Source organism: Lissotriton helveticus, chromosome 5_1, assembly GCF_964261635.1.
Source record: "Lissotriton helveticus chromosome 5_1, aLisHel1.1, whole genome shotgun sequence".
Taxonomy (NCBI): domain Eukaryota; kingdom Metazoa; phylum Chordata; class Amphibia; order Caudata; family Salamandridae; genus Lissotriton; species Lissotriton helveticus.
Window position 1 is genome coordinate 1228761301 of NC_136065.1, and position 21856 is coordinate 1228783156.

Consider the following 21856-nt stretch of genomic DNA (forward strand, 5'->3'; position numbering starts at 1 on the left):
CCTTGAGATGAGTCAAAACTTCAACTACAAAAAGTCCAGCTTTCTCAAGGAAGAACATTAATCACCGGAGTTATCTTAACATATTTATTGTATGAAAATTACTAGAGACCAGGAAAGCAGCAGCAGGTGCTTTTAATTCCATAAAATACTTTCATACATGAATCCCCCACCCCGAAGTCAGCACCTGGTGTGGGGGCACCAGTTGCACCACCCTAGGGCTGGCCTTGAGCTCATAAGTGTGATTCCAAAATATAAGGATTACAATGCATGAAAAAGTTGATCATTGACATCCTGTCAGGATTTGCTAACATATCAGTCCAGAACGTGCCATTAAATTAACTGCCAGTCACGCTGCACTACATACATAATCCATAACATTGTAGTACATACCATCTTTATAAATGTTCAGCAACCAGATAGCAGGAGTCCATACCTCTCCACCTATCCTAATATGAATCATGTTGTGAAATTGTCTGCTTTTTCCATGTGTCCTCCCACCTTCCTGTCAGGCCTCAGAATCTCATCAATGTCCACACTTAACAGCTTCAAACTCCAGTAGTTTTCAATATGGGTGACGGAGAAGGAATGCATTAGCATTGCCTGGTTGCCCTATAATCTCTGGAGATCAAAAGGCAGGACTTGACCTGGCTACCATATCGAAAGGATTGGCAGCCATGTAGCATACACTCTTTTGGTCCAAGGTATCCGTTGTGGTTTCTGAACAGACAAGAAGCCTTACGGTTGAAGCAGCTAAAGGCAGAAAGATGCAATAAGGGAATGGAATGAGGGGCACCCCAATGATGTAATAAAGGCACCCCGAAGACAGATCTTCTTGCAATCCTAATGGAAAAGAGACAAGGCTTCTAGGAGCAATGGTGACAGGGATGCTGTAGAGAATTAACTTCATTTCAGTGGCCAGCAAAAGTGGTTAAAAGACCAAGAAGTCCTAGATCTTCCCTGACGGGCCTATCCACTTCATCTCCCAACAAAAGAAGCTTCTATATGTATTACATTTAGGTTTTCATAATCCCCTATAAGGGGGAAACTCAGAAAGGCAAACCAAAGTATGCTTGGCTTACCCTCTGGCAGAGGTCAAGAGCTACTATGTTGGAAGCCCCATCAAGTTTAAATCTGAACAATCAAGCAAGCAACTCAGTGAAAAAAAGGAAGCGCAGTCCAAACCAAACCCATGAAAAACAATTTTTACTGAATTTCAGGAAATGAATGTAATGAACAACATAGAATGAAGGTTGTAAAGTCAATAGAATATTTATTAACAAAAAACTGAACTAAAATAGAAACAGATATTTATAGGTCTTGTATATTTGAATCATTCATCTTAAATACTGACACTCCAAGAGTTTAATCCATAGTTTTCTAAACCTTCTCTTCATCTGAGTTTGAGCAATCACACTCTAATCATGCACCTGATTAAATGTACCTATATGTTGATCATTCAAAACACACTGAAGCAGTTTGACACAAATGCTTCAAAGTGTGTCGGGAAATACTGGTTGGGGGTTCACAGTGATTAAGAATAGTGAAGGAGAGTATAGTGATAGAGTATTAGCTGAATCGGAAGCTAGAGGGATTTTTTTCTGAAGCTGACCTTATGAGTGTATATCAGAGTATACGTTTCGAGCCTTAACAGTAGGGGCCATATGTGACATATTTCAACTACCCTTTTTTATGGCATCTTGGAACTAGGAAGGTAGTATTGGATGATCTGACCTGCCTCTGTAGTGTATGTGTGGTGATAATGAGGCAGAGATAGGAAGGACCGTTGTCGTAAAGGACCTTCTGAGTGATGCACTGAGGTTTCAATTTAGTGCATGCTCACACAGGCAGCTAATGTAGCCCTTTCAGGGCAAAAAATAGGGGCCCCACCAGAGATTGTGGCAAATTATCTGAGTCTGTGGAGAACAGGCAAATGATCCACTGTGATGAAGGCCACTGGTATTTAAAGTGGCATGGGGACAACCGGCTGATCTTGATCCAGCTCTTCAAGGAGTGTTTCACATAAGTCTTGCAGGGCCAGTGCAATGCGTCATTCTCAACTGCTGGTTGGCCCTAAACTGACATTTCAATCCAGTTCTGACACGGTTTTTGTGATGGGGCATCAGTCACCTTGCAGATACGAAGCAGGTAATAGATTGGGCCGAAGTTTGCAGCAACTCATCTACATGTCTTCTTGGTATATTAGAATGAGATATCTGTACATCTGATTAGGGCATAATAGGATCATGGTTCATCTAACTCCTGCAGCAGATTTTATTTGAAAGAATAGTAATTTTAGACTGCATACAGATGCATACAATCATGGCTCAGTATGGAGAAACTCTTCTGTTGGAGGGAAAGTGAGGCATCCGCATCTTACTCTCCCCCCTCCTAGTGGATGGAGAAAATGAACAACCAGTTCACACGGGCATCTGAATTCAGTTTTCTGGGTCGAGGTAAAGTGCACATACCACCCAAGAGGAGAAAGTTCTATGTGTACCACACTATCCTCAACTCCTCAGATGCTGTTTCATGGTCGGGTCGGCTTCCTTTCTAAGCATGGAGGACCCAGTAGGATGTTGCACTGTGGCATCAGGTGTCCCTTTCCCTTTAGGGACAGAGAAAGGCAGCAAGGCTCAAATAACTGCACCACCCAGTATAGTCACACCTAAGTCACAACTTATGTACTGCCCACCTCAAACGACCAGCTGTCACATGGTCATATATTAAATACAAGTTTTAACAAAAAGATGAGAGGGAATACAATCTTACGAGATATTCAAGTTTCCATCATATTTGATTCATTGTTTTCCATGTGAGCAGAAACATTATTTATTTAATTTTCTTCACAAACAAGTAGCGACAGCCAACGCATTTCACCCTACAAGGGCTTCTTCAGTGCACTGGAATGTGTTTTCACTATATTTGAGTCGTAAACGGAAATGCCAGCACTCTGCCGCAATTTAACTGATTCTGCATTGTATTCCGAATCATTTCTCCCTTCAAGGATTAATTGTTGAACATATATCCAAAGTGGTAACCTTCCAATGTTGAGCTGTTATCGAGTCAATTATCACCCCTCATTCAAATCCAAAAGTTCATATTCTTGTGTCGGTGTCAGAACCAAGCCATCAGTCACTGATAGTCAGGTGTACTTTGAGATGGCCTGATTCTCTACTTGTTTAGTATTTCAGGTACGTACTGGGTGTGATTAAAGCCTCACAACTCATAAATGCAACCACTGACCAAACAGGGGTTTATCCAGCAGTCAGAATTTTAAAAGGCACTCATGATCAATGACTAAAGGGAAAATCTCCAGACCTGCATCTTTGGCCTTCTAGGAACCACTCTATCTGAAGCCTATGCATGTACATTTGGAACAATGCTCAGGACTGTGCAGATTTGGGAATTTTCTAGTTAACTCAACTTGGTTCGACTTTTACTGACTGGTCCCCGAGCTCCATCTCCTCTAGCATAGAACATGCAAAGAATATTCAAGGTACAGGAACCAGAAATAGTATCACAATGTAGAGACCTACATAATTTTTGGACGTGGCCCTCTCAACAAGGTCACCCCCAAACATTTTGCCTTCATCCCTCCTGTTTTCTTTGAAGCTGGTTTTTGTTGGCTGTTAGGACTCTGGGTACTTAAAACCCGCTGACCAGTGCTAAAGTTCATGTGCTCTCTCCTTTAAACGTGGTAAAATTGGTACACTTCATATACTTATACATCCCTAGTAAGGTGGTACTATATGTTCTGAGGGCCTGTAAATGTAATGTTATTAGTGGCAGTGTGTAATTTGAGCCAGTGGTTTTCGTTGCATGGCTCTGGCACTTCATTCTCAACACTGAAAGCTAAGACAGTCCTTCAAATGGTGCGTAATTTTAATGTGAGCACAGCAGTGTTTAATATTTCATAATGCATTAAAAATTAACAATACCTGCCACCCTTATCATTCTTATAGCATTGTTTGGCCTGGAATAGTCTAAATGATTGCAGTTGTTGGAGTGCGATGTTAGCAGTTGTGCTGGAACTGTCATTGGCAGTGATGGCTAGGGCAATGTGTGGTACAAGCTGTAGTGTCCCCCTGAGAAGGGATCTGGAACTTAGCTTTTTACAATTTAAGCAGTGACTAGTGGGCCTGCATCACCTATTGTGCCACCCACTTAAGTAAACCTTGTTAAATATGACTCAGGTCTGCCAGTTCAACCTATGTGCATTTTAAACTGCTAATTCAACTTAGCAAAAAAAAAAACATTTGCCAAGCCTAAACCTTTTTTTTTAATACGTATAACTAACTTCTAGGGAAGGCCCTAAACAGCCCGTAGGGCAAGGTGCACTGTATTAAAAATGTTGCACATATACTTTTATGTTCAGCTTGTCTTGGCTGTGAAGCACTCTTACATTACTTTTTTTGCTACTGTAAGATTCCCTCTCCCAAAGGATAACATTTGGTTCCCTTAGTAACTATAAGAAGAGATAACCTTTGTTTGGAAATAGGTAGATGCATCATGTTTGGTCTCTAATGAATTGTAATTTAAGATCCCTTTTAAGGTTAAAGTTGGACTTTAAGTCACAATTATGAAAATGCCAACTTTAGAGAGTTACAGTAATCATGGGCAACACAGTAACCTCTTGAGATCTTGGGTAAATATAGACAAAATAACGAAAAAGGTGGATGAGGGAATCATTCAAACACTGACTCATTAAAGATAAATAAATTATATCAACAATATATGCATACATAAAAACATCAAACATCAAAGTGATAAAGAATCGAATTCAATATTCAGGCGCATACAAAAAAACTAACGTTACTAAAGGTCCAACCAAAACTAAAAACATAAACTATGGGTTACACAAATTCGAGCATTCAACAGACCTGTGACTCACAATTGTTCCATCAAGTCCAATGATAGGGCCAAAAGTACTGTTGATCCATTCTTATAAGAAGATAGTTAAAACGGGACACAATGCATTGATAACAAAATTTTTCATGTACTGACAAAAGTCAAACTGGTTTCCAAGAAGCGTCAAAGTTTTAGTCTCTTATATAGTTAATATGTGAGACAATCCTAAGGATAATGCTTAGAAACAAAATACCTTATACATTTCACCATTTAGTGTCATCTGTATTTGAAACTCACAGGACACTCTACATAGCATTTAATTGTGAAAGTTAACCAGGCTAGAGAAATCATGTTACAGGTAAGGAACATTTACATTTCCTGTGCTTCAAAAGGGAATTATGGTTGGTAACATTGTGTGTTTTTCTAGAACTTGTGGGTTCAACTACCTTCCACTCAGTGTTAATTAGGAATTGGAATTGATGTAAATTACAAAACTCTAGGAAACTGTGGGATATAATTCAAGAATTATAAACGCGCTTCTCTCCTGGGGATGTTACTGACAGATAGCTGATTTTGCTAGCTAACATTTTCGTCAACGGGATAATTAAGGTGAAAGGTCTGTTTTTTAAGGTTCTGCAGAGAAATGTAGCTACAACAACAAGTTATTTTACCCTCAATAGGATTCAAAATTAGTGGCTGTGGTTCAGTACAATATTACTTCAATTTAAGGGTTCTTTAGATGTGAAGACATAACCTTTAATTATAATCTTTAGTTTCTCTTTGGTGTCTTTGGTATTCGAGAGATGATTTTGGACAGTCAACATGTTCAGCTTCTGGTTCCCTCTGCTTTTTTCTTCAGTGCGTTTCCCTATCCGACTCCAGAATGGTGGCAGCAGATGCGCTGGCCGCGTTGAGGTCTACTACAACTCCTCCTGGGGGACGGTGTGTGATGACTTGTGGGACCTAAGTGATGCAGAGGTTGTGTGCAGAGAGCTTGGCTGTGGCTGGGCGGTTTCCGCTCCTGGCTCTGCCTATTTTGGTCAAGGCAATGGAAGCATTCTTCTAGACGATGTTAGCTGCAGCGGCTCAGAGTCCTCCCTGTCGGAGTGCAGTCACTATGGGTGGATGCGACACAACTGTATCCACCTTGAGGACGCTGGAGTCACCTGTTCAGGTAAGGGATTAATTTCATGGAGCCAAAGGTGTTGCTTCTCTGATATCAGTGCCCAGGACAAATTGTTTCTCACCACAGCCATGTTTTCTGCATTCTGTTTTCTATTTACAGTCAGCATTAGCGCCTGTCTTTTCCTGTGCAAGCGTGAAGGGTCAAAGAGAACTGTGTGATATTTAAATAAATAAAAACTAAAGATCTTAGTAGATTGAGTTTGCTTTTAGATTTGGCCTAGACAAAGTCTCATGTTTCTCATGCTTTCATATACATATGCACAAACACACACACACACACACATATATGTGTGTGCGTGTGTGTGTATGTGTATATATATTTATATATAAATATATGAAGAGTGTAATATACTATCTATTGCGATCGTTTAGTGTTTTTAACCAGTCATGACACAGGGGCTGGGAAGCCTTGAGTAGGTCATGACGCCCCTCTGCTCCCTCAATAATAGTAATAAATAGCATACCTTGCTCTGCACAACTGCATATATGCTATGCAGGTGGCGTACGTTTTCGCATGCTTGTAACGGCCACATGCATCATTGTTACATTTTGCGATTTCTTAATTGCGAAAATGAAGGAATCGCAATTAAGAAATCGCAAAATGCTAGTCATTAAGAAATCGCGATTTTTTTTGCGATTTCTTAATTTTCCTTAATTGCGATTCACAATTTGCGAATCGCAATTAAGGAATCCCTTCCCATTGATTCCTATGGGCCTAAAGGCCCATACGAATGAATGGGAAGCCATTCTCATTTTGCGAGAATGCTATTTCATGGGTGCAGGGGGGGTCCAAAGGACCCCCCCTGCACCCCTGAAATGAAACTTTAAGAACATTTTTCACACACATGCCCCAAGGGCATGTGTGTGTGTAAAATGAAACTTTAAAAAATGCACTTTTGTGCATTTTTGAAAGTTTTCACAAATTACCATGAAGTTCAACTTGATGGTAATTTACCTCTTCCTATTTGCGAATTCGCAAAAAATAAATGTTAATGCATTGCATTTAAGAAATCACAAATTGCGATTTCTTAAATGCAATCGCAATTTAAGAAATCGCAACATAATTGCGATTCCTTATATTGCGAAAAAAATAAAAAAATAATCCATCCCAAAAAAGGAAATTGCATTCGCAAACGGCCGAATTTTGCGATTCGCACCGTTTGCGAATGCAATTTACCTTGATGCATGTGGGCATAAGTGTTTTAAAGCTATCATGTCAGCTTGTAAGGAACGTAGTGTATCTGTGTGTTCCTGTGTCCAATTTTTTGCTGAGAATTCAGGTTTAATTAAGTCGTAGAAAGGTTTTACTCTGTCTGCGTAATCCAAAATGTATGTTCAACCAAAATGTAGGAATCCCAGTATTGATCGTAAATTTTTCAATGATTTTGGAGGTTGGAGCAGGGCGCATTTTTCCCAAAAATTTGGTGCCAGGATTTTTTCTCTACTTGAAAGCTTGCATCCTAAAAATAGGACACTGAGGTGGTCTTTTTTTATTTTTTAAAGTTAAATATCTAGCCCTCAGATGCAAATACCAAAATGAGATTCACTCTGTTCAAGTGTTCCTCTAGGTAATCGTCCGTCAGATAAATATCAGCCACATAGGACAATGCCTCTTCATCCAGTTTTTGAAGTAACTCTGTTACTCTGGCCGAAACAACCCCGGGCTGTTCTTATACCCCTGGGGGAGTTGCCGAAATTGCCTCTGTGACCCTAGCACTGAGAAGGCTGTTAAATACCTGCTTTCAGGTGCTATATTTTGGCTGAAAAATCCATTTGAGATATCAAGTGTTGTTTTGTATTTTTTCTGCACAATGTTGTTAATTAATGCGGCACTGTGTGCATTTTGAACTGCAAATGTCTTAGTGCAAGTGTTTAAATGTCAGAAATCTAAAACTAGACAATAAGTATTATCGTGTTTCATTACTGTAAACAAAGGATTGTTCATTTGAGAGGTGTATGTTTCAATCACCCCCTGATATTCAAGTTGATCCAAGATCTCCATTACCTGTTTTTTAGCTTCTTGCTTTATTGGAACCTGCCTCTGTGCAGTTGGAGTATTTTTTAAAGGAACTATGTGGTGGGTTGAATCCTCATCACAGCCAACATGGTTTCTATATAATGCTGGAGCTTGGGCATATGTGTATTGCAAGTACCTGGGAATATGATCAGAGAATGCCTGCATAATTACCGTTTCCCCTCTAGGGCAATCCATGATGAATGCAGGCTGCCAATCTTGTTCAGCTAACAGAATGTCATAGCCAAACGTAAGGTTCTCCCAAAAGAGACCTCTAACTTTTCTACACTTGTCCCCCTCCATTGGGAGCATTATTTCATACCATTTATGTGGGACACTTACCCTAGTCTCAGTTGTTTCCACCGTGATATAATCATTCAAGTCCGCTATCACCAGAAATGTCATCAGGTTCTGGCGAGCTATTGTTACCTCTGCTGCACTGTCTAGCATCGTCGGAGCCCATTCCCTGTTCAGTAGTCGAGTCCTCAGAATTCTGGGCATGTCTGATCTTTAGACCTGCAACCTTCTTCTTTTTGAACTGTGGCTTTTGCTTTGGCTTTTCTTCTTTTTTGGAAGTGTAATCCTAAGCGTGCTGCTAGTATCTGGACTTTGTACGCTCTTCTTGTCTTTCTGACTGTCCTTTTCTCTAGAAGTTTTTCGATGAACCCTAAAAGGAACATGAGGAACGTGTATCAGTATCTGGATATATGTCAGGTTTCCTAATATTATCCCTATTCCTGAGATTGTACCTCTTTTCAGAGGGCTACTGTGGAGGAGATCTACCTCGGGATTGAGATTCGTTTCCCTTAAATGTTTGTTGTTTTTTATTATCCACTTGTTTTTAGAAGAAGCAGGTGTCTGCTTTGAAGTGTCCTTTTCAGGACTGCCCATTTGTTGTGGTTTTAAAGCTTTCCCACCCAAACTGTCTCTGCCTAATTCTGCATATGCAGTTTCAATTATTTTTGGTAGTTCATGTTCCTGTTCTAAAGGACTGAACTCCCTTAGACGTTGGCGGATAGCCACTGACGCTGCTTCCCCTTTTATATTAGCTAAAATTATGGCTGATAACTGGGAATAGTTACCTAGTAACTTCATCCCTAAGTTCAGAACAGGCTCTGCACCGTTCTCGCTCTGTATTTGTCTTAATACATCGAGTATCACTACTAATGAAGGAATACCATGAGTCCTGGTATAAATGGAAGCAAAGACTGTACAGCAAGTGGTACAATCCTCTAATTGATGTTGTTATCCCCATTGGCAAGCAGATTGTTAGTATTCTGTGTTTTTCAGGAATACTGCCTCTAACTGTATTATTTTCCGAGCTCCCAGAATTGCATTTGTTTGTGTTTTGTGGGCATTTTGCCCATTACTGCGTCTAATGTTTGTCGTGTGATTTTAGTTGCTGTACCCTGTGAATGGGTACCATTTGTTGCAACTGTTGCTGGTTGGACTGTGAGGGTCCTCATGACGAATAGCGTCATGTTTCTGTAAATTTTATTTAAATCTTTGTGTTTTATGAGTTAGTCTCCTTGTGGCATTGTTTCAATGTCAGGCTGTGCTGTGTAGGCCACTAATATAGGCCATGTTGCCCCTTCTCCTCTGAGCGGACCTAATCTTACTCTTCTTCTTATGTGGAGTAGGGCGCCTTTAAACCAGTTAAAATATTCCTGGTACGTAAGTGGAACCTCTATCTCCTTGAACGGACCATATTTTAATGGTGCATTTCCTTCTGTGTGAGAATGAAATGTCTTTGTTCTTTCATTTGCTGCTGGGAATGTAATAAAATACCTCTATTTTGTTTGATATTTGTGCCTCTATCACGGAAACTACTATACCACCCCTAGATGATAATCCATGCTCTAGCAGTCTCAGGGTGACTGTATTTCTGAATTTTTCTGCAATCGGAATTGCATCTCTATCTTCTTCTACGATTACGTCACCTCCTGTTCCAGTCATTTTTGTAAAGAAGAAGTTTGTTCAAGGGAACTAAGATAAGGTTTTAATGCACAATTTTAAGAACACTGTGTCCAGCAGCTAATAAATAGGATTTTTTGCCTACTCAGCTGTGGCGGAGTTAGTGCCCACCCACTCCAGATGTCTCTGGTATTTTGTTAGTAGGGGTCTCTGAGAATAGACGACTGAACTACTCAGATTCTACTGTTAAATAAGTACCCAACCAACATTGGGCACCGTGTTGTGTAGTTCCTATATATCCTATACAGGATCTGTGCGTCCGGATAACATAAACTATGGGTTTGGTTGCAGACTGGTTCAGAACACCCCCACCGGATATGTTAGCCTGTTTTGCCTAAGCTAGCTCAGAGTGCCACTAGAGTCTCCTCTTATCGGGGAGACAATAGTTTCTGGCAACCTTAGAGCATGTCACCTCTGATCCCTCAGGATCGTGGAAACAATATACTACTATTCGCTCAGTCACTCATGCTCACTTAGCTTGTCTCAGAGATACACCGAATAAACAGTCTGGGTGTTTCAATAAGGGTTTATTGAACAGTTGTTATTCTAGTGTAGAATAGATTTGCTGTAACAACCCTTAGACAGTAGCAGAGTTATATGATTAGCAGTACTATAAAAGTAAAGGGATGGTACAGTTCTACCATTTTGCAATGATCATGAATATATACTAGTACATAAAATACATGATAAGAAAGTGCGTACTCCTATGATGTCTCCCTAACTAGATGTACCTAAATGTACCTAGCATCGGTGAAGGTGTTATGCCAAGAATCCCTCTAGGATCTAATCAACCTCATTATCTGAGAATGAGAGAATATGGGACCCCATCCTGGTCCCGAGTTGGACACCCTGTGCCGGATGTTAGACCACTGCTAGCTGGAGCCTCTGCATGCAGGAACCTCAGCATCTCTGGTCAGTGTGTCAGCCGGGAAGTCACAGTCTCCTCTGTCTAAGCAAGACATAATGTATATATACCCACAGGTCTCCTCAGGGGTCCTATCTTGCTGTGTTACTGTGTCAGCCTAAAGGATGATGTTGGGCTTGAAGTTTAACATAGATATTATACAGGAGATGTTCATTCTGATGTGAGTCCTGTTGTGCTTCCAAGAAGCCTCATGCATAATGTATGAGTATCGATCCAGGGAAAAACCTGCGTTCTGAATGCAGTGTCATAGCTAGCTAAAAGGTCAGTCCCTATGAACCGTTATGTACGAAATGTAGGGAGGGATACAGGTGAAAGGTTGCAGTGTTTACCTGCGCCTATATAGGGTACCTATATGGAATATAATAGTAGCTATTGACAAAGGCATTTAAACATCTCCATAGGCTATCAGTTTAATTTGTGGAGAAATGAATGAGTTTGGGAAGAGGTCATGACAAAGGAGGTGTGAAGCCTTGAGTGGGTCATGACGACCCTCCACTCCATCAATAATAGTGATAAATAGCATATTTTCTCTGCACAACTGCATATATGATTTGCTATTGTTCCACGCACAGTAGTGAATGATTAACTAAGATATATAAACATCTCCATAGGACAAGAGTTACATTTTTGCAGCAAGAAAGAGTCACTATAATTAAGCTTTCGATGTTGGGCCTCTAGTTTTTTTGCCTGTCAACTGATTCTAGAAGGGAATCTTTGATCACTAAAAAGTAGTGTTTCTTGCACTGTATTAATATTATAGTAAAAGTATGTTTATTAGTAAACGTGATCCAAATAAAAAAAATGATTTGTGCACATTTATTTGGATTGGCATGGCAGCCTGCGTTGGACATTCATTGAGGATGGACACAGGGCCTTGCTTAATGGTAAGTCCTGCGTCCCAGCTGCTCTGTGAATGGCCAAATGGTGTGCACTGCTGGGGTTGGAGACATGAGGTCGATGGGGTGCTAGGTCTAACTAGAGACCAAGGCCTGCCAGGGCCCAGCTGCACAAGGCCAGACAACATGTTCTGTGGGCGTTGGACACCCGCGGCTCTGCGTTTCACCTCTGCTGTCCTAAGTTTTATTCACGCTCAATGACTAGGGCATCATTATGATGCCGTTTGGAATCTCATCCGACTGGCACCATTGCGAAAGAGGGACCGCCTGACAAGGAGTAGAGAGTTCCACTGCCCTCATTACAATGCAACCGCTTTCACTGCTGTCGCAATGTTTACGTTTTCTATTGTGGCTTGTGCTGCCTACTGCAGTACAAACCACAATAGAAAATATACACTTCAAAATCCTCCCTGCAACCTGGTGCAAGGATGTTCTGGGACCCATGATGGTTGCCCCCAGGCCCCAAAGTTACTTTCCGCTTGTCATTTCATGGCAGGAGAACTGCCATGAAAGGGCAGGTGGAAAGGGACATTGTAATCCCTACGGCGGTGCCTGAGAAGAGACCACCCCTAATGTAGGGATTACTGACCGTCTGATGGTCCGGCGAGCTCCTTCAGCCAGTCGGAAAACGTCAGACACTCCCTCCCCCTGCTGCCTCTGACCGCACACATTGTATGCGTCGGTTGGACCGCAGCAGCTGATGACTGTCGGACCGCATCCGATGACCCCCTTATTCTTTTGCTTAACTATAGAAGTTGGTTTCAAGAAGAACCTTATTTAGTTTAGAGTATATTTAATTTTTGCGGGTTGAACAACAAAATACAACAACAGCAGTGGAATTGTAACATGGATACAAATATATATTTGCCTTTTTGTGGTGTAACAGGGCTCAATTTCTTTGTGCTCTTGCACTCCATTCTCTAATGAAGATCACTGTCATGCAGCTAAGGCAGTGCAAGCCAATAGGGATGAAGCATGGGTCACCTTTAACCTTCTGCTGCAGGATCTCCTTTTGCGATGTGTCGCCAGAATGGAAGGCTTGCTGTAATGAGTTGGCAGATGTAAATGCAACCTCTTCATGTTCCCTCTTCTCTTTGACTACAATAAATTGCCCTTAATCCCAAACATTACCATGCTAGTGTTTCAGTGATTTTCCAATGAGTATTTCCCAGATCTTTCGGGGCTGAGTTGCTTGTCAAGTAACGTACATGTGACATATTTTGAAGATACTTTTTTGTCACCAGCCTGGGTGGTAGAGAATTGCTCGGGTGGAGACGTCTGATCTAAACTGGTAACCAGTGCAGCTTACTATAGATTATCTCTGTGCTGCTCAGTCTGCCCAGAAACAATAGTTAAAGTTGGCAAAAGTTTGCGTTCCCTAAAAAGGAAACAAAGGGGAGAAACTAGCAGGTGGTCTCTGCTGTGGCACTCCTGGAGAAAGTGTTTAGTGATTGTAATAAATGTACAAGAACTATTGCACAGTAGAATATAACAGTCACAGAAATGTAATGAAATCTTTCAAATTTTCTCCATGGATTCATAAATCCACCACTTTTGCCCCGGGAATTCCCACGAGTTATAGTATTTCTTTCTGGAATCGAAAATGGCTTATTATCTGGAAATGTTGTGAGACTGTTGCAGCACCATAGAATTCTGTCTATGTGAGTTCCAAGACTCCGCAAATCTAAAAACACAAAAAGGGAGCATTCTGATTGGTTAAACAATCCAGCTATCTGAAAAGGCCCCCAGCCTGTTGAAACAATGATGCCATCGCAAAAGAGAAAGGAGCCTTCTGATTGGTTAAAGAATCCATAAGCAGAATAAGCCAATAGCCTCCAGAGAAAAGGAACCTATACTTTGAAAGACCCAATTTTGCCTTGGTCTTTTCAAAGAGACAGCTATGTAAATGAATTCCTTCAACGTCATGGCATTTGATCCACAGAAGCAAGCCAAGCAGCAGCCATGGCACAGGAAAGGCAAACTTCTGCTCAGCAGGATGATGATTTTGTGATGGTGCTTTCTACATCAAGGTCTCTCGCTGCTCATCAAACAAAAAGTGAGAGTTTTGGTGTGGAAGTTTTCCACGCAGCCAACTTGTGCTAAGAAGTGTAATAATGCATGTAGAGTCGCATGCACTCTGTGACCATGAGGTACAGTGTATGCTTACAGTTGTGTACTTGTTCCAGACAACTGAATGAGAGATAACATGGGGCACTGCATCTGAAGAAGTACTCTTGGGTGGATATGCACGGATAGAGGAGGGATGAGGAGGAATAAAAAGAGACCCAGCCATATTATGTGCAATAACAAGTCAAAGAGCACAATGATTGGCGCCCCCAGTTTAGTCAATATTCTTTAACTGGTGAAATAAAATCATATGTTTGGAAGAGATGAACAAATAAGGGATCTCCTTGGCAGTAAAGGTCAGTCTAAAAATGTCAGAAAGATTTTTAACCAAAGTTTAATAAAAAAAATGAAGTAATGAAAGATAAAAAAAGATAATTTGTAGGTTGTGTGCATGAACTAGCTCTAGGCTGGGTCCTGCAACTCAATGAGCTGCACAAGGCTGAAGATGTTATGCAGCGGAATGATGCGAAATGATGCCCACCCATGTTGCTTGGGTTGTAGGCCTTGCTAGCTCCATGGCTCTATGGCTCTATAGCCCACTCCTCTATGTACAACTTAATTCCAAGCATAGCAGGGCTTGGACACCCGAGGGCAGTGGAGTGTGGCACCTGGACAGAGGCCAAGGCCTGTGGCCCACCACCACTTTGCATGGCGCAAGGTCATGCACAGCGAGTGTCAGATGCCTTTAAAGTTGTGGTGCAGTGCCTGGCCAATGTCCATTTGGGCACAGGTTCTGAGTGGACAACCTCCATTAACAGGGTAATGCCCATATGGGGACAGGGTACTACTGCAGCAAATTATGCCATAGGTCGGACTCTACAGTCAATAGCAGGCCATATGCTCTGGGGGTAACCTGCCAACTACAGGTTGTATGTAGGGTCTGCAGCAAATTCTCTAGTATGCACAGTGATGACTAACAGAAGAGATTAAGAACTACTACTCGGCCCTTTTCCAAGATGCATAGAAAATCAGTTGAATTCATACACTTAGTCCAATCTTAATTGCACTACTTGAAAATACCCAACTCTAACATTTGATACACCTATATACAGTTCTCATGAGATGGGTCTAGCAGGTTAAAGCAAGATGCTACAATCTTATGCTTGTTAGGATCTCAGGACATTCCACAATTCAAATGTCTTTCTGTGTCCTTCAAACTGAAATTATCTGTATCTTAATGAGGTACAGCAGCAAGTCAGTACCTGTTCTGAATGAGCTTTTCTTTAAAATACACCATGATTATCACAAAGAAAAGAAAACATTTCTTCACATGGGAAATAAATAAAACAAAGAATCACATTCATTTGTTAGAACTCCAGCTTCACCTAGAAATAAAATGTTTATATGACACAAAGCAAGATGGCAAAAGAAAGTAGCCTTTTAAAAACGCAGGCCTACATTAGCTATGGTAAATTTAAACATAATTAAACATTCATTTTCTGCTGCAAAATGAATTACTGATGAGGTCTCGCCATCATGTCTGTGAAATCTTCAGCACAGTAAAGTTTCAGCCTGTGAGGTGGCTGCGCATGTAGCACGTGTAAAGTCCCTGGCTGCCTAACCTTGATATGGCGAGTGCCTTACAGGCTGACCTTTGCTCAGCCTCTCAGACGCTCATCATGCTTTGCAAAATTGATAAGTGGCCCGCTATTTATAATGGTGGGCCCCCCAAGCAGGCTGATATCACTGACTAAACTTATTTAAATACAGTATTCACTAACAGATGCAAGAACAGAACTGTGCCCCTAGAGGTGAAAGGTTACAACCACATGACCCAATTTATCTTGATTCTCTATGGTTCAGTCACCTTGTGTGCTAATTCTGCCTTTTCTCTTCTTGCAGATGCCATCCCCGCATCAACAACAGGTAACAGTTACAAATCATTCACTGCTGTGTAGCATGCATGTTCCACCTTGAGCACTTACAGATTGTTCTTTTCTTTTCTTTCCCAGTGAAATCCAATGTTTCTGGAAGTACGTCTGCCCCAGGTAGGACATTTGGTGTTAGCATTAGTGTTTCCATTATAGAAATGTGCTTTAAAGATGTCAATGTTTTGGTTCATTTCAACCCAGTGAAACTAAATGGTGAGGTCTGTGATTTCAATTGTGAGTTCAGAGCAGCAAATTTGCATTAATATATCTTCAGGAACAAAAACATTATTCCACGGTTTTCCCTTTTTCGGATTCTGTATCCTGACAATATGAGGGAAGTCAGCTCTGCGATGATCTGTAATTTCTTGTTTAGATATGCTAGTAATATAATGGTGACTAGTAACCTCCCAATTCTGGAATATCTTTGTCCACTGCTAACCAAATGGAAGAGAGTTCTGTAAATTAAGTTTCGGAAGCAGATCTTCTCTGGTGTTTAAATTTTAGTTAATGCATGCCAACGGTCTCATCTGAAATGAGCAGAGGCCGTAATTAATTGCATTTGTTCTGAAGAAAAACGTATGCTCATGTTCCTACTCACTACATCACTGGAAGTCCATTATTTATGGGAAAAAGATACAAGTCAAGCCATTGGGCCCACCATTCCCCTAAATTGTCCAGTATGGGTACCTTTATCAGGTCCAGAACGTTTAGAACTGCAGGCTGCCTGTGTGATTTCAACAAATTCCTTAGATTGGAGCTTTAACTGCCAATTTCCTTTTTTTAAAAGGCATGAAATAATCATGGTGCACAAAACATGATTTTCTTTTCTTTAAAATTGAAATCCTTGGAAGATGCCCATGATGGATTCTGCTGAAGGCTCTGCATGCAGTATAAACATAATTTCTAGCCAGACCATGAGTGTGTTTCCAAAAGATAAGGCTTACATTGCATAAAAAGATGATCATTAATATCTTGCCAGAATTTGGGGACAGTTCAGTTCATAGCATGCCATGGCACAGATTCCCAATCAGGCTGCACTACATACAGAATCCGTAGAATTTGTAGTAAACACTATCGAAGTAAACTTTCAGCAACCAAGCAACAGGAGTCCATACCTCTCCACTGACTACATTGCGAATTATGTATTAAAATGTTCTACTCCTTCGTGCCTCAGGAATCTGATTGATGTCCTCACTTAACTGCTTTGAAGTCCAGTATTTCCTGATTGGGTGACAGAAACGGAAAGCATTAGCACTGAGTTGCATGTAAACTCTGAAGATCAAGGGGTAGAACCTGACCTGGCTAACGTATCGAGATGAGAGGATAAACAACAGGTGTAGTTTAAATGTTTTGCATACACACTTTTGGCCAAAAGTATCTCTTTTTATAAAGAGCCTAAAAAGCTATAAGTGTTGAGCATGTTGGACTTGGCACTCTCTGCAGAGTCACCTCAAAACCTTTTGCCTTCACCCCTCCTTTTTTTCTGAATTCCTTTTTGTTGACATTAGGACTCTGTGCACTTTCCCACCGCAAAGCAGTGCAAACGTGCTTGTGCTCTCTCCCTAAAACATGGCAAAGGTGGCATATACCTGTTTGCAACATCTAGTTAACTTATTTTAAGTCCCTACTATATGGTACTTCACAAACCCACGGCCTACAAATCAAATAGGGGTGGGCAGAAATTCATCAGGGATACAGCAAACCACTGTGAGATTCCGCAGAATTCCACCAGTGATGTGGAAAATATGCAACAGGCACTGCTCATGCTGTAATTTAGCGGCAGTAGTGCGAGCATTGCTGAAAATCAGCGCAAACTGCACTATGCATTACACAAGAGCATGAAGCCATTCAAGTTAATTTTTTCTGCCGCTTGATTACAAAATCTACTTCAGTGTCTGCAAAATTACTCGAATGGCAGTACTCTGACTGCAACCGTCCACAAACACCGTTGACCGCCTGCGTTAGAAAATCGTGCTAGTGGGCCCCAAATCTTGAGCACACCCGCCAGCTGACATAATGTGGAGCCTCGTGGGAGAATAATGAAGCCATATGGAATTTGGCTAGAACTCCATGTTTGAGTAACGATGAGTTGGCAATATTCTGCAGGCGGAATGGAGCATTCCACCCACCCCAAAAATAAATACTCCTATTGGTCCTGTAGCACTCATTGAGCCACCCACTACAGTGGCCATTTAAAATATGTTCAGGACTGTCTTCACTGCTAATATTAGCCTTCCATTCATCTACATGGTGCCAAGTACAGCTGGGTGGGGTTAAGGGACTGACCCAGAAAATACCCACTCTGAATGGATTGAAGCAGGGATGTTTACTTGCTCCACTGTTATTTCCTTTATTTCTTAGTGATGTACCAGATAGTTTTTTAGAAGTAAAAAACTACCTTCCAAAAATAGCATCCAAAAATATTCATATTTTAATGTACACTGACGATGTAGCTTTGTTCGATCTTACCCCTGTTGGCCTCCAGTGTAATCTGGATGCGCTTTTTAGATATGCAGACACTAACATTTTGAAGATAAACCTCTCTAAAACAAAAGTTGCCCCATTTAGGAGTAGGAGACGTTCCCTTTATTTTACCTAGTAGTTGGGAGGGAGATGACTAGAAGTGGCAAAGACGTACACCTATTTGGATAGAGTCTTTTCTCAGACATTAAAATCTAATTCCCACTTCCGGCAGTTGGATTTTAAGGCTGCAGCTCACCTAAGTGCGATAAAGAGATTTTATTTATCTTCAGGAAATAGACACTTCTATCCCCTTCTTGAAATTTATCGAGTTAAGATTCCTCTCATCTGAATTTATGCATTACAATATATCTTCATAAAGAAGTGGTCTTTCCTAAACCATACGGAAGGGAAGTTTTTACGTAAGAGTACTAGCATGAGCCAAGCCACGCCTGTTCAAATGCTATGCCTTGAACTATCAGTAGTTAGTTCCTATACTAGAGCTCTGGCAAACATAATTAGATGGGCATATAATCTTCTACATACTCCAGACAGCTCCTTAAGAGCTCTTTTATGCCAGGAAACGTTTAAGGATAATCTAACTCAGTTTACTTTTAAAGAAGATCTTGATATAGCCCTGGGCACTTCCAATGCTCCATTAATCTTTTGCAGTCTTGGTCAACGGCATTATTGAAGTCTTTCTTGAAAAAAATCAACCCCACGATTAAGTTTTAAATTAGATAAGGAACACTGCTCTCAGTTATCTCAGTACTGGTCTTTTCCAGCCAAAATTGAGTACAGAATCAGCCAAAAATATCTCAGATTTTCTCTAAATGATAGAGTTAGGCATTGCATATGTATGCTCCGTCTAGGCAACCTCCCTTTAAATGCTTTTACCAAACATTGGGGGGAAATGACTGAAACAACTGATGAATATGGTTCCATGAGACCTTTGTAAAAGAGGCGGCCAAGATTTAGCACATGTCTTATTTATCTGCCCAAGTAAACGTTTGGTTGAAGCTCGAAATCGATTTATAAAACCGCTATGCTTTAGACATATTCGTTTTAGAATTAACAATTCGATCGACTTAGTTTGAATACCACCAAATTATTTTGTTTGTTATAATCTGTTTACATGTTTTAAGACTTTGTTGCCATTATTTTAATGCTGCCTTTTAATAATAGTATTTTCTGTATATATTTATATTGTAGATCTCAGAAGAGCTCTAAAACAATAAACAAACTTGAATCTGTCTTTGCTGCCTGAAGGGTAGTTTTAACCTGTTCAATGTGGCAAAATAATCTTTTTGCTAAGCTTAAACCCTGCTTTGCAATTCATATGCCACCCTAAGGTTGGCTCTAAATACCCTGTAGGGCAGGGTGCAATGTATTGGAAAAGTATGGCATGTCTTTTTTAGAATTTTTACATGTCCTGGTAGTGAAAAACTCGTAAATTAGTTTTTCACTACTGTAAGAACTGCCTTTCACATAATATAACATTAGTTTACCCTATTACATTTAATAAGTGCTTACCTTTGATTGGGAACAAGTAAATATGTCATGTTTGGACTCAAATGAATTGTAATTTAAAAGCTTCTTTAAAGGTAAAGTCAGATTTTAAGTCACATTTGTGAAAATGCTACTTTTAGAAAGTTTACTTTTTTGTCCTAACCATTTGGTACCCCCTGGCAGGGTACTGGGTTATATGACTGTGAATAGCTTATCTGTTAGGGCTCGTGTATTCCCCTCTTACAGTTAGATAAAAGTTGACTAGATGTTGGCTGGATGGGCCATTAAGCCAGGATCGCAGGGGGTGGAGCTGTTCTATGCAGGATATACACTTAAAAAGGCTGCCTCCAACACACACACACATTTCACAGTTTAGTGTCATCTTTCCTTGAAACATGCGAGAAAATGCACATTAAAGTTACAACTGGATTTAATGGCCATTTATATTGGTACTTAGGACTTAAGCGACTGGACCACATTTTGTGTTCTAATTGGTTAGAACCTTCAACAAAGTAAAATTTAATTTTTCATACAACAACACCAAGTATTGTGGTGAACTCAAATGTAAAATAAATCTAATTATTATGTGCATTTTCCTGCAGGTTTCAAAGAAGGCTGACACTAAACTGTGATATCCAAAGGGTATTGAATTTCTAAGCATTGTCCTAAGGATGGTCTTGCATATTATCTATATCAGACACCGAAACGTCTACATCTGTCCTCTACTTGCTTCTTTGAAACAAGTTCGACTTTTGTCAAAACACATCTAATTTTTTTATCAACAGATTCGGTCCTGTTCTTACTTCCTACTTGTAAGAATGGATCAACAGTAGTTTTGGCCCTATCTAATAGAATTGATGGGACACTTTTGAGTCATTCGTCTGTTGGATGCTGGAATTCATGTAACCCATTATTTTTGTTTGTGTTTTTGGTTTGAACTTAAGTAAAACATTTGGTTTTTGTGTGTGCACTCGAGTGTTGAATTATTTTCTGTATCACCTTGATGTTCAATGCTAAGAAATATTTTTACGTAAACATATTATTGTTAATATAACTACCTTGTCAGCCATCTTTATTAATCGACATTTAGAATGTTGGCATTTCCCTGACGTAACTATTTTGTTCCTGCAAACTGTATCATAGGTCACTTAACAAGGCATCATTGGTAGTTGGCCTTTGTGTCTTCCTTCCAGACAGTATTATATACAGGGACTGGGTGTTGGCAGGATAGGTCATCTTGACCTAATGGGCGGGTCGGGGCTGTCACTTATCACACTTGCACTTTAAAGGAGCTGCCTCAGCACACACACAAAGAACTTCACTCTAGCCTTTTGTAACTCCAGACATCCTGGGACCAGGGCAGGGATGAAGGAAATTCCAGACCCAGATGTGGGAGAATGTCTAGAAGATTCTCCAACTTCAAAGCTGGCACCAGGTATAAACATTGGACCCTCAGACCAAAGTTTCAAGAAGAAGGATTGTCCTGCTTCCAGAGGATTGCTCTGCTGCTGGAGACCTTCCCTGCTGTCTGAGAAGGAAGGCTGGACCTGCTCCCTTTATCCCAGGCTAGCTGAAGTGACTCTCAGGGTCCACTGGCTGACCTCATGTTCAGAGCCACAGTGACAAAAAAAGCTAAAGAGGCCTCCCAGCAACTGCCCAGTGACATGCTGCTCTGGACCTGCCTGGACTCGCAACTAGACCTGCCTGAGGCTTGCATGAGTTCCTGATCAATAATAGGAGCCTCCAAGGTCTTGGACCCTGCCATCAGCTGAGCTCCTACTGAAGGAAAAAGGAGAAGTCCTGAAGTTTTGGGTTATGTATGAAGGCGAACTGGCCAGTTTTTGGCAATATCTTGCTACACATGATGACCACCATTACAAAGTTCCGGTGACCCTGACTCTTTGCACTATAGCGACTGCCAGTGAAGACTGGCCACTCGAGATCTGCACTTCATGCTACAGCATTGACAGTCCACGATGACCGCAAATAGGAAACTCCAGCAACGACCGTCCAGGAAACCTGACAGGATCTTCGCGCTACAGCGACG

The 21856-nt window shown here is 40.8% G+C and overlaps 1 protein-coding gene across 1 annotated transcript in view; it reads left to right on the forward strand.

Annotated features, from left to right (window-relative positions):
• LOC144752607 (scavenger receptor cysteine-rich domain-containing protein DMBT1-like) overlaps window positions 1–21856 on the forward strand; it is a 1088995-nt gene that overhangs the window by 535297 nt on the left and 531842 nt on the right. Inside the window, exons 29-30 of the mRNA XM_078640489.1 lie at window positions 5708–6022; window positions 21019–21027. Of these exons, the coding sequence (XP_078496615.1) occupies window positions 5708–6022; window positions 21019–21027 (324 nt within the window). The remainder of the gene's footprint in view (window positions 1–5707; window positions 6023–21018; window positions 21028–21856) is intronic.